Source organism: Neophocaena asiaeorientalis, unplaced genomic scaffold (assembly GCF_003031525.2).
Source record: "Neophocaena asiaeorientalis asiaeorientalis breed wild unplaced genomic scaffold, Neophocaena_asiaeorientalis_V1.1 scaffold150, whole genome shotgun sequence".
NCBI lineage: Eukaryota > Metazoa > Chordata > Mammalia > Artiodactyla > Phocoenidae > Neophocaena > Neophocaena asiaeorientalis.
Window position 1 is genome coordinate 11,206,500 of NW_020176571.1, and position 13,694 is coordinate 11,220,193.

General features: G+C 36.5%; 1 protein-coding gene across 2 annotated transcripts in view; it reads right to left on the reverse strand.

Annotated features, from left to right (window-relative positions):
• Positions 1–4,281: 4,281 nt before the first annotated feature.
• The window catches only part of RERG (RAS like estrogen regulated growth inhibitor), a 104,704-nt gene continuing 95,291 nt past the window's right edge, over positions 4,282–13,694 (reverse strand). For both annotated transcript variants that reach the window (XM_024733007.1, XM_024733006.1), the window contains 2 exons: positions 7,579–7,652; positions 4,282–6,029 (listed from right to left, as the gene is read on the reverse strand). In XM_024733007.1, coding sequence (XP_024588775.1) covers positions 5,622–6,029; positions 7,579–7,652 — 482 coding nt within the window. In that variant the 3' untranslated portion in view covers positions 4,282–5,621. The remainder of the gene's footprint in view (positions 6,030–7,578; positions 7,653–13,694) is intronic.

Consider the following 13,694-nt stretch of genomic DNA (forward strand, 5'->3'; position numbering starts at 1 on the left):
TTTTTCTGCCTTCTTTTGAATTGTGTATTTCTTATGATTCCATTCTATAAACACTATTGACCTATTAGCTACACCTCTCTATGTTTTTGTTCTTGCTTTTGTTTTTAATGGTCATTCTAAGATTTATAATATACTCATTCAACTTATCACTGTCTACCTTCAAATACTATAATTACATTTTATCAGCCTTTGTTCCACTATACATATGTGTTTCCATCCAGTACCCCCTACCCTTGGCTGCTTTTAAAATGTTCTCTTTTGCATTATTTTTCAGGAATTTGATTTTGATGTTCCTTGGTGTGTTTCCTCTGCTTTTTTTACTTGGTGTCTACTGAGTTTCTTGGAGCTGTGAGCTTATAATTTGAGAAAGTTTTCACTGTTATTTATTCAAATACTTTCTTCTATCCCACCATCCCTTTCCTTTATTTCTGGGACCATAATTATATGTATGTTAGATTGCTTGATTTTGTTTCAGATGTCACCGATTCTCTGTTTATTATTGTCTTTTTTCCTCTCTTTGCTTCATTTTGGATTGTTTCAAGTACTATGTCGTTAAGTTCACTGGTAATATTTTTTAGGATCTCATCTGATGTTAATCCTACTCAGTGTTTTATTATTTCAGACATTGCATTTTCCGTCTCTAGAAGTTACAATTAGGCCTTGTTTACAGCTTTCATTTCTGTCCTCATAATGTTCACGTCTCTTTCTACCTTCTTAGGCATATGTAGCATATTTATAATAACTGTCTTAAGTTCCTTGTTTGTTATGCTGTCATCTAGCATTTCTTGGTATGTTTCTATTGGTTGATTTTTCTCCTATTTATGGGTCATATTTTCCTATTTCCAACATTCATGGTAATTTTTGACTAGATGCAGACATTGCAATTTTTGTTTTGTTGGGTGCTGACACCGCCTGTTTTATATATTTGAAAGTTGCTAAGACAGTAAACCTTAAGTAGTCTCACCACAGAAAAGAAAAGGTAATTATGTGAGGTGATGAACATGTTAACAGACCTTATTGTGGTAATCATTTGACAATACACACATGTATCAAATATCATGTTGTACACCTTAAACTTGCACGATGTTTTGTCCGTTATATCTCAATAAGGCTTGGGAAAAAATAGACACTGGGTTCTAAGCACTAACAGAAAATCTTCCTTCTGATTCTATTTTTAGACCCAACAGTTATATAGTCCCAGAGTACAGTAATGTCCAAACCAAAAAATTTATTCTTAATTTTGATCACCCCTGGGAGTATCATTATTCCAGTCACAAAGAAGCAAGTTTACTACTCTTACTACATGGTAATGCAGGGTGAACATAAAATTTACATGAAAATAAAGAGCAAATGCTCTCTGACCAAAAAAAACCAAACATGTTATAACAGGAGTAATTATATTACCAGGCTCAAATTTTAAAATACCATGGTTCTAGAGCATGAACAAACAAACAAACCAATGAAACAGAACAAACAGTCTCAAAATAGACCCATATATGTGGGAATACAGAATTTGCTAAATGCAGCATGTCAGACCTATGGAGAAAAAAATATTTGTCTTTATTTTTTCTCAGACTGTCCCAATAAGTTATTAGCTCAGGACAACTTTACTCTGAATTCAACTTTACTCTGATTAAATTTGGCCAAGTGAACTGACTAGTTCCTTATCCTCAAAGTGAGCATAGGCTGTTTTAATAAGACAGCTTGTTTGGTATCATACTTAGAATGCAAGATGTTGTGTTTATCTTTGTATATGTACGTATTACAAATATTATTTAAAAGAAAGGTCCTGACTAACGGGTCTCTTCTTTCTGTGCTGTGAGTCATATGAGTACAAACACAATATATAGAAAAAAGTCTTTGGACTCTTGAAAGAAAAGCAATTACCAAAAAGCAAACGTTGGTAGTGGTAGTGTGATGATAACAACTCATCATTATTGTTCAAGAACACACGTTTCCATCATTAAAATACTGTGTGAAAAAAACCGACTTGTTTATCATCTTCATTTGTGGATAAACCTGAGGCATGAGAGGAATAAGTAATTTATATTTGTGCAAAATCTCATGTTCTTCTGTAATTACCACTTGGTACTTTTGCCAGTGGTTCTGTGTTTTAACAGGTCTGGATTTGTATGCATACGTCTAAGGAAGATGCTGGTGTTGGTGACTGTGAATTTCACTTCCTTCGTGTTTGACTTAAGGCAGCATCCAGGTATCACACTAGGCCTCCTTAGGAGCGTGCTGTTAATGGGCACTGGCTGAGCTTCATCTCCAAGTAGAGTACGAGAGAATGAAAGAGACTATGTTTCTAGAAGAGGACGTTTTAAAAACAATTTTACTCTGCTCTCATTTTCCCTACCCTTGTCTAAATGGACTGAAAATGAATTACAGCTAAGTTACCTACTTGGTTCTTTAAGATGCAATTACCTAAACTTGTAGTTCTATGAATTTTTGATACTTTTTCTTACTTCCAAATCCTTTATCCTTTTTCTTTCTCTTATCCCTTCTCTCTGCTTCCCTTCCCTTTTCTTCCTGAAGAATGATACACGTGGCTCTCCAAACTCTTTTAATTACTATACTTACCATCACCTTTCATGTCTCCATCTTTTGGTTCCACGCTATTCTTTTTGCCTAGATATTTTCACCATCTTCCTTTCCTGGATAACTTGTACATACAGTTGGCCCTTGCACAACATAGATTTGAACAGCATGGGTCACTTCTATGTGGATTTTTTTTTTCAACAAACATACTGGAAAGATTTTTGGAGATTTGTGATAATATGAAAAAACCTGCCGACAAAACTCATAGCCTAGAAATATCGAAATAATTAAGAAAAAGGTATGTCATGAATGCATAAAACATGTAGATACGAGTCTATCCTTACATAGGCATAAGGTGAGTGATATTTAACATAAAATTAATAATGTGTTGGTTTTCTTACCATTTTATAACATTGTGTTCAAAAAATTACATTACAGTACAGTATACTGCTCTCTCCTAATTGAAGAAATTACCTGCCAGCCTATCGTCATGGGTAAGTGTTTTTTTAAAAAATGTAAATGTTTCCAATACTGTATTATGAATATGACTGTAATGCTGTATACCATACTGTTATAACCATTCATTCATTAGAGTATAGGCTAGGCTATCGTGAAGTAATCATTTTGATTACACTAGGCTACCATAAAGCATTCATATTGCAGCTTCCTCGTTATCAATGCATGAAGCAAATATGAATTTCTTTTTCACATGGTCTTTCCATTTTTGACATTTAGCGTTAGTAATACGTATTACATCTACAGTGTTTTGTATCATATGAGACAATATTGCTGTAGGTACTGACGGATGATTCATCTTGTAAACCGATGATGTAGACTTACGGTATTGATAAGTACAGTACAGTATTGTAAAAGTATTTTCTCTTCCTTATGATTTTCTTAATAACATTTTCTTTTCTCTAGCTTCATTTATGGAAGAATACAGTATATAATGCATACAACATACAAAATATGTGTCAGTCGACTGTTTATTTTATTGGTAAGGCTTCTGGTCAACGGTAGGCCATTAGTAATTAAGTTTTGGAGGGAGTCAAAAATTCCACACAGATTTTCAACTGTGTGGAGAGTCGGCGCCCCTAATCCCCGCCAGTGTTCAAGGGTCAACTGTATTCTTCAAGATTCAGCTCAGAAACCATCAAATGGACTAACATGTCAAGTTACATGCCCAGTTTATCTGTAAATATTTGTTCATGAATGAATGAAAGCATAAATGAAACAAGTCTTCCCTACATTTTCTCCTTCCTGTGTCTTCATTCCACAGCTCAAGAACAAGAGCCATATCTCAGCCTACTAATATACCATAGTGAATCATAGTATGGGCTCTACTGTCTGACTTGGCCTCTCTGGGTTCAAATCCCGGCTCTGCCCACTAAATAGCTGTGCAAACTTGTTTTCCCTTGTGGCTCAGTATCTTTATCCTTGCAACTGTGATCATAATACTATCTCTTGCATAGGGGTATTGTGAGAATATGATGAGATAGTACATAAGGCGCCTAAAATAGCACCTAAGCACTCTAAAAATGTAGCTATTATTCTATTCAAGTGGTTCCAATTTCCTGACCCACCTCCACAGGACCTTCACAAGAACAGAGCTGTTCAGGTGCTTCTTTTCTATATCACGTTCACTGATTCGTCAGCTCTGCAATCCAACAAGCTCTTGAAGTCTCTCCTAAAACTACAAACTTTTTATGTTATCACAAGAAAGACTGCCTGAAGGTCACAGAATGTGAAAGTTATGCTTTTTATTATATTCACGTAAAATAGTCAGTTACACTGAGTTGTCCAAATGCATTGGTGAATTAAAGCCTCCAACTCTTACAAATTTTTATACATATATCTATGCATTTATAAATACACACATATGTAAAAGATATATATTTTCTTCTAAAGTAAAGTGCCCAAATCTTGATATATGGGGGCATAATAGGGAAAAAAGAATCATAAAGCTTTATCAATTATAGACTGTACTTTCTCAATATAAGAATCTGTTTTATACGCATTTATTCAGGCATAGGGAACTCTAATCACTCATCCTTTTCTGAATTCTCCTAAGTGAATTAATTTATCTGAAATATTAGAAGCCACATAGCCAACTTAATGAATCAGAGGCTGGTTCTTCTTACTGTGCCTGCCACAAAGCCTGGGCTCCCCAACGGAAGAGTAGTTAAGCCACATTCTTAATTTTCCTGTTGTTTTGAATGTTGTCTTTCTTCTAAGATGATAACCAGAGGGAGAAATGAACCAGACACCTCTAATTCCAAATCCTCTATTAGCATTCAATAAAGTCAGGGCTTGGTGAAAAGATTCCTTTCGTCTTTACATCGCCCTGGGCTTGGTGAGAAATGGTCCAGGAGGATTTGAATTGAGGGGTCCTGCTGCCTTTGTTATAATTAAATCTTGTTGGAGCCACAGAAGAAGAATTAGGGTGCAATGATCAATAGATCAAGGAGAGAACCAACTCAAATTGAAATGAAACTCTCTATGACAATGGAAAACTTTGTGAGAGCATGTTTGAATTTAAGAACAAAACAAGGGTTAAAGAAAAACTAGATGATTTAAGATAATTCAGAAAAATCCTCACTTCAAATAGAAACTAAGGCTCTATTCCCTGGTCCAACATCTTAGGTACTCTTCCTGTGTTTTCACTGTATTTTCTATTATCTTAGACTTTTAGGGTGATCATTTGTAGACTTTGACAAGGAATGGAATTTAAAAATGCCTTTGAAAAGACTTCCACCTATCGAAGCAAGGTGAAGATGCCTAAAAATAGCTTAATATGAACACAGCCATTGCAGAATCTGGTGATTACATGTTCAAACTGCAAAAGAGCATATTTTATTCAAGCAGGCAAAAGAGAGATTGTCAGCACTGAAATTGCATTAAAACACTCTATAACTTCCCAACATACGGGAGGCTGGGACCAGTGGGAAGCCCAGATGTTTCCCAGAGTCAGAACAAGGAATGGAGTATTTTATTTGGGGGGAGAAAAAGGGGAAAGGGGCAAGAAAGTGTTTCCATTTACCCAACCCACCTGAGCAGGGCCTTCACAAGAACAGAGCTGCCTAACTGCTGATTTTGGTGAGCATCTTGTTAATGGCTTGCTTGACGTGCGTGGTGGAGCTGCGTCGCCTCGTCTTGCCCTGGACCATCCTCCGGCGACGTACCTCTCTACACAGCTCGTAGAATATCTCGGTGATGTTCCCTTCCCCGGTACAGGCAGAACACTCATAAAAAGCACATGCCAATTCTGTGGCCAGCTTCTCCCCTTCTTCTGTACTAACCTGTCTGGAGTGGTCCAAGTCAGCTTTGTTTCCAACCAAGATGAGAGTCACATTCTTGGGCTTTTTGATCTCATCCAGGATGTTCTTAAGTGGCAGCACTTCCTCAAAACTTCCTCGGTCAGTAACGTCATAGACCAGCACAAAGCCTTCCCCCCATCGCATGTGTCCTTCCCTCTGAATGGTGTCTTCCTGTTGGCAAGGAAAATACGGCAGTCGGGAGACCTGGCAGTAATTGCCCTGTGTAGATGCTGCAAATGCTAACGGTGATCCCTTAATGACTATTCCTTATGTTCAGTGTCATTAAAATTTCTTGGTAGTCTGCCTGAACAAGCTGACCTTCTCAATCAGTTTAGAGTAGAAGCATTACTTAGGGAACGAAACATTTTCTAACTGCATAGAACCTAACTTTCGGCTTCTGATTTTTTTCTTGCCACATCGTTAAGTGTGTAATCCCAAGAACTATAAAGAAATTATACTCTTAGTTGAGCATATTGCCTCTGAGACTTTTCATCACAAATAAAGAATTGGCCGGTAGGTAACAGACAAGTAGACCTTATCCCATCCTTTGAGATCAGGATTAGAGGCACGGCATAGTGAACTGGTTTTGATTTTTTTAAAAATTTTTTTCTCTCTTCAGATTAGAGACAATTAGCCCCCAGGACAGAAAAACAGTGAAAACTTGTATAGAGAGACAAACTCAAAGCCTGGGGATTTGGGCTTCTTTTTCTATCTCAACACCCTCCAAATATTATGCAGTCCCAATAATGACAGAACCTCATTTGCAGTGATTCTCAAAGTGGGTGATCCCTGCTTCCTAAGAAGGCAGCATGTGTGATTTGAAAATGCATTGCCTTTATAGGCTCAAATGATTTCTGCAGGCAAGTATTTCCCTGCTGCCTCTCTTTAGAATCAGTGCTGGAAGGAGAGAGCATATATAGGGAGCAGGTAGTGATGAGAAGGAAAACTGTATAATTAGCTGCAAGTATACTTCTTGGATTAAATACTTTAATTCAAGTCTTCTTGGGATCCCAAGTAACTGAAAAGCACCATGAAATCCTTCAGCTGCCTAACCCTCATTCTTAGTGGTCATGCCTAATCTTGGGAACCAAACCTACCTATGAACTTGTTTATAATTTCAGAACGACGGGCTACAAAACAAATTTATGTTAGTTTCATTTTTAAATAAGTTACTATTGTTCAGTGATGTGACTCAAATTTTCAATCGGATGTGGTGAGGTCTGAAAAGAATATTACAGAAGGGATTCTTAAAATGAAGTATTCCAAAAAAAGATTCTAAGGTCATACAAGTTTAGAATATAATATATAGTAAATTTCTTAAAGATTCACCTTATACATAAGCATATTAAGGCTCTGAGAACTTCTCCAGTAATGATATCTGTTTAACTTTATCACAGCATTCCAATGGGAGTTTTGGGAGATCTCTCCAACTCCACAAAATATCGGTGGGCAATTCTATTCTAGATGATATTATGTGAATGTTATGATATTTCCAAAACCCCTTTGGAATACTGGGTAATTTACATAAGGATGCATATGCAAATAAGTTAATACTGTTGCAAATAAGTTAATATTGTATTTAAAATAACTAGGTAATTAAATTTAAAAAGGCTTTAGGCATCATTAGTTAATTATAGGAAAGTATCTTAATTTTGTTCATATTATGCACATCTCATTTTTTATTTGATCCAGAAAATATTTTAGCTTATTCCTCATTCACCTGGCCAGCAGTATCCAGTATCTCCATGGTGACAACTTCATCATCAATGGTTGCTTGGTGTCGGTAGGTTGATTCTGATGAAAGGTGAAAAAGAAGGTGAAAAGGTAAATAAGTGCATGATTTAATTTGATGCTTAGACTTACCAATTATTGACAGGAGTATGTCTGTTTTTATAGCATAAGGGAATGTGCATCCCAGGAAGTCTTTGCCTCTTATTTTATTCTCCCATGAGGCCAGCTTCCTGATGCTCTCTTCCTTCTAGAATGAGGCCTCTACATCCTAAAATGAGAACGTGATTCCCACAAGTGCATTCTACCTTCATACTCCTAAAACTCCAGTTTCTGGAATCATGTTAATTCCTGTTCCAGACAAGATGGCATATAGACAGAAGCTGTTCATTTCTATCTAGACCTCAACCCTAGGAATGTAATAAACATTAGAGGGAAGTGGATGGCTATCCATGTAAAAAAATGACTGTGTAAAGCTATGAGGGACCCTTGGGGCAGTAGAAGGTGGTTGGACCCCAGTGACTGGGGGTTGGTGAGGAACAGTTACCCAACATGGAGGAGGGCTGGGCAGCATGGAGGGGAGAGGGAACAAAGCAGAGTTCATGTTGCCTCTTCAAGGTAGAAAAATGGCAGCAGTTCAATACCAGCCGGAGGCTGGTAGGATGATATCAGAGTAGTCCCCAAGCTCTGCTGGAGTCAGGAGAAGTTAGCAGGGCCAAGGGCATCAGGTGGCTGAGTGTGCCCCTGAACGTGAAATGGAAACCAGAAGTTAAAATGGTGCTGCTTTATATGAAAACTAGAACAACTGTCATAAAGCACTCAATAACTGATTAAGTTGATGAAGTTCAGGTTGAAGAACTCTCCCTGAAAGCACTAGTAAATGATAAGAAGGCAAATGTGAAAGTAAAATATAAGAGATATGGATAATAGAAATAGACATGTTATTTTCTACTATAAAATCAGCCTCAAAGAGAGAATAAAATCCATAGAAGAATGGAAAATATTTGAGGTTGTAGTGACTGAGAATTTCCCAGGATGAGAGGCATTGAACAACTTCATATCAAAAGGACTGACAGTATAGAATAGATAAACAACAAGGTCCTACTGTATAGCGCAGGGAACTATATTCAATATCCTGTGATAAACCATAATGGAAGAGAATATGAAAAAGCATGTATATATGTATAACTGAATCACTTCACTGGACAGCAGAAATTAACACAATATTGCAAACCAACTATACTTCAATAAAATAAGTTTTAACAAAGAACTAACAGGACACACAAGGAAAAAAGTCCCATGTCTCAACCTGTTACAACAAAATGTAAGGCTATCAATGACAAAGAGGAAAAATTTAAAGGATCTAAAGGAAAAAAGCCCATCACCTACAAAAGCATGTGATTCAGATTGACCCTGGGCTTCTCATCAGCAAAACTGAATTCAGGATCCTAATGGAACCAAGCAAAGCAATGAAACTACAACAAAAGCAATCCAGAATTACAGTTCTAGATAACAACAATATATCAGGTTGGAGGCAGGGGAAGAGACCAGAGGCAGGTTTGAGTGAGCTAATGTACTTGTCTTACTCCAAATGATGACATGACAAAAAGGAAGAACTGAAAAAAGTGAGCAAATTATTCAACTCAACTGTTAGAAGAGGAAAACAGAATAAATCCAAGAAGATATGAGGAAAGAAGTAAAAGAGAAAACATTAGATAAGGTTGACAAAACCAAAGCATGGTGCTTGAAAAATTTTTAAAAAAAGGGTGGAGGAAAGGTAAAAATCTGGCAATGTTGACTAATAAATTAAGAGAGAAGGTGCGATCAAACAAAATTTAGCATAAAAAGGGGAAATAATTACACATTCTGGCGAAATAGTAATAAAAATAAAATAATATTATGAACTGTATACCAAACAAATTTCAAACACTTGATAAATTTTGTGAGAGAAAAAATACACAGATTGTTGCAATGAGAAATAGAACACAAGTAGATCAATAGTGGGTAAAGAAATTTAAATGCTGATTGTAGATTTCTCTTTGTCATAATGAAATAACTGCACTCAATTGGCTTTATAGGAGATTGCTATTAAACATTAAAGAAGCTGTTCTAGAAAAACAAAAAAAAAGAATAGCTACCCATTACACAAACTCCAACAAGAAGTATTGCAAAAGTAATATGAAGAGAAAAGAGAAAAAATTGTAGCCTAATTTTATCCTTAAACATAGATTCAAAAATTCTAAATAAAGTATTACCCAGTTGAATCCAACAGTGTAATAAGAAAAGTACATCATAAACTAGTAGAGTTTATTTCAGTAACGCAAAGTGTTTATAACTATTAGTGCAATCAACACATTAAAGGACTAAAGAAAAAAAGCCACATGATTTTACCTCTATAGGTAGATCTACAGCATGATAAAATGTATATAAACTTAAAGTATATGCATATATAGAAAAATACTTTTTTCAAAAAATATGTAATAGCTAGCACATACTGCTTGTCATTTGAACATGAATGGTTCTAAACGCTTTACTTATGTTAACTCATTTACTCCTTACAAATAGTTCATGCAGTATGTATTACTATCAGATCCATTTTATGTGAAGAAACTGAGGCACAACAACATTTAATAAGTTGCTGAAGGTGACACAGGTGTTAAGTGGTAGGTACAGTTGAGACTGGAACCCAGAAGATTGGCTTTAGGAATTTAGGCTTTGAACCGCTGTGCTAAGTAGCAGCCATATTAGATTATGTACCTATGGGAAAGAGGAGGGCAATGAATGGCAGAAGAGGGGATGCAGGAAAAATAAAGTGAAATAATATAAAGGCTTCACGTACACATGACACGGTGTCAGGAAAACAGCAGCATGATTAACGGAAGTATTAACTCAATTAACTCAGTTATTTGCACTTCAGGTACCCAATCACTAACCAAGCAACTAACTAAAACTTAGAAGTTTCTTTCTCATCAGGGTAGCCAGTAAACCAGTGTTTTTATTTCATTTCTTCTCTATCTGTCTCATGTTTCTGACTTTCATTTCTTCAGCTCATCAACTATTTTGCAGTTCTTTTCTGACCACAGTTTTAAGTAATTTTGTTGTAAATCAAGTCTCCTACTCAAAATAGAAGCCACAGAAAGGAAACTGAACTAAGCAGCGCTATAGCCAAGCTAGCCTTCGACCTGCCATCAGTCGTGTGTAATGACCATTGCCATAGGCATGGCCCATTGCGAACGTATTTGCTGAAAAATAAAATTTTAAAATGAAGTTTTGTTTTGTTTTAGACTCCACATATAAATGATAACCTGGCCATGGACATTTAGGGTGCTTCTATATTTTGGCTATTGTAAATAAATGTACAGTTCAGGGAATATAACCAATAGTTTATAATAACTTTATATAGTGTGTAATCTATAAAAAATTGAATCACGATGTCGTACACCTGAAACTAATATACTATTGTGAATCACTATTCCTCCATTTTAAAAAATGAAAATGGGATTATGTTCAATAGATTTTAACAAGTGTATTTTACGTTCCTGTCATTTTCCAATAATACGTAATCCCTATGTGGTATGTACAATGATTCTCAATTCTAGATCACTCCATCCCCTACTCCTCTATGTTAAATGGGAGATTATTGTTTTGTCTAATTGAATGCTCTAAAATACCATTTACCGTAGCTACTCATCTAGGAGTTTTCTCTCAGTTATTTCCTTTTCATCTTCAGTGCTCCAGCCTGAAGAGGAGAGGCCAGAGGGCAGCACACGGCTAGGATCCATGCCCTTTTTGTTTCTCTCTCCACTGCTCTGCAGTGCCCTTTGTGCTGCCTTCCCTTTGAAAGGACTGGCATCAGCCCTGGAGCCTGGAAAACAAGAGTTCCGGGCTCTAGCCCATCTCTTTGCACCAAAAGTTGTCTGACAGGGACATTTTTCTCAGTTGCCCCCATGATAAATAGGATATGTATTTCAACCACAGAAGGTCACAGTAGGGGGGGAATAAAATATAATGAAGTATGAAGTTGTGCGATTCTTTGGCTGTTTGTTAACCGAAACGGAAACGTTGAAAGGCAGGAAATGAGGGAATGTTAGCCACAGACAGAGCAGCGGGTGGTAGCAGTGATTTCATCTAAGCTGAACACTGGTTTCATATCGTTTGAAGCATTTTTTTCTTTAAGCCCCTTCTCTCTCTCATTAGGAACCCATGTCTACATGTAAAACAGTGGAAACATTGCTTACAGAGGCAAAACCTTGTACATCGTGTGCTAGAATTATCCGAAGATAATTCTAAAAAATGTACTAAGTACTTTGGAGTGAAATTCTACTATTCATTCTAAAACATGAGAATAAATGTGTATGTGTTTGGAGGGTGGAAACACTTTTCTTTTTTTCATACTAACAGAGAATGATAATTTTTAGTCTTTTTTCTTGAATGTTACGGAGAATGATTGTTTAAGAGATACTTTGAAGTGAACCAAATATTGTATACTGTAAGGTCAATATTAGTTTCAAGATGGAATTAGGCATATTAAATATATATATATATTAAACATATATCTGAAGTTCACTGTATATGAGAGATACATGATTTATAACCTATATTCATTACCATTTTATAAACAGAAGTATATTTTGTATACTAAAAGAAGCTGATGCTCAAGGGGATGTTTTGTGTGATTAATCCTTTCACTAATTTAGCTCTTCTGCAAATTTCAGCATATTAATATGGACACTTGGCTAGTACAGTAACAATGACAGTAATGTTTATTTATGCTATAGTGGGAATTGTACTAACGGGAGTTCTATTGCTGGTCTAACCACAAACTAGCCACGTAATCTTGGATAAATTTACTTCTTTGGACTTGCTTCCTTATTTGCCAAATGACGATCTCAAAGTTCCTTGCTGTGCCAATATTAAATAGTTCTGTGAGTTGTCTGAGCACCTCTGCTTTAGTATCCAGTTGAGAGCATTTGTTCTAGGTGTGTCTCTCTCTTAGAATGAACCTTTCCAAGCAGAGGGAATTGTAATGCAGGCAGGAAGAACCAATCTCAAAATCAAAGTGGCAGTGTGTCCAATATGTCTCCCACTTCCTACCCTCACTCTTGTCTGAGCCTTTACTAACCAAGTAGAGACACCATAATCCATTCAAACACAGAGTAGGGTGCCTCCTAGGTAGTAGTAGTCTCTCTCTCTCTCTCCAACTGTCCCCAACAAGCATAAGTACACATACACACACAACTGTACACGATCTAAGCCTTTGTCTGTGTTCTCTGCCATGATCAGCATTTTCTGAAGGTAATATGACTCTCAGAGGTAGAGATTCAGTTCTTTTTTTGGAATCTAATCAGAACACAGAAGCTGTCCTGCACCCAGAACACTGCTGCCACCTCCATCAATCAGGGGTTTTTCCTGGTTAGGTGGTCCAAGTCCCAAATCCTATAGGCTCCAACGGTGGTTTTCGAATGCAATTCACAGACCAGCTCTGGCCTCTGACAAAGATTTCACTGGTCCGTGGGGAAATGAGAAAAATTTAAGGAAAACTAAAATTGTCCAATGTAAGGGATTGAATTTTTTCTTAGATTATATCCTTCAAAACACTTGGAGGCTAATAATATTTCCTTCTTTTATGAAATGTAAGTGCCACCAGAATGTTTAATTTTCCCTCAGCCTCTGAGCCTCCATCCCTAACTGGAATTCCTGTGATAGTTCCTCTCCTTAAAAAAAAAAATCTAAATTTTGGGAATCACTTGCTATTTTCTTTATAGAATTATCTGAAGCAAGAATTATCTGTAGCAAGCATTTTCTTTATAGAATTATCTCAGAGCAATAGATATTCCCGTGTTGTTAACATGTTGAATGGTGTTCATCGTCTTCAGCATCTCATGGAACAATAATTCTGTTACAGGTTAAAAAAGGCCCCATGTTTTGGAGGAAGGCTGTGCATTCAGAATTCAAAACTGTCCTTTGCAAATATGCCATTTTACTTTCTAGGTAGCTTTCCCTTTGGATGGTGGTTTTGAAACTCTATAATAATAGTATGAAGTTACATACAGGAAATGCTTGGTTCATCTTGAATCAGATGGATTGGAAACTCCTGTAGGCTAGAAC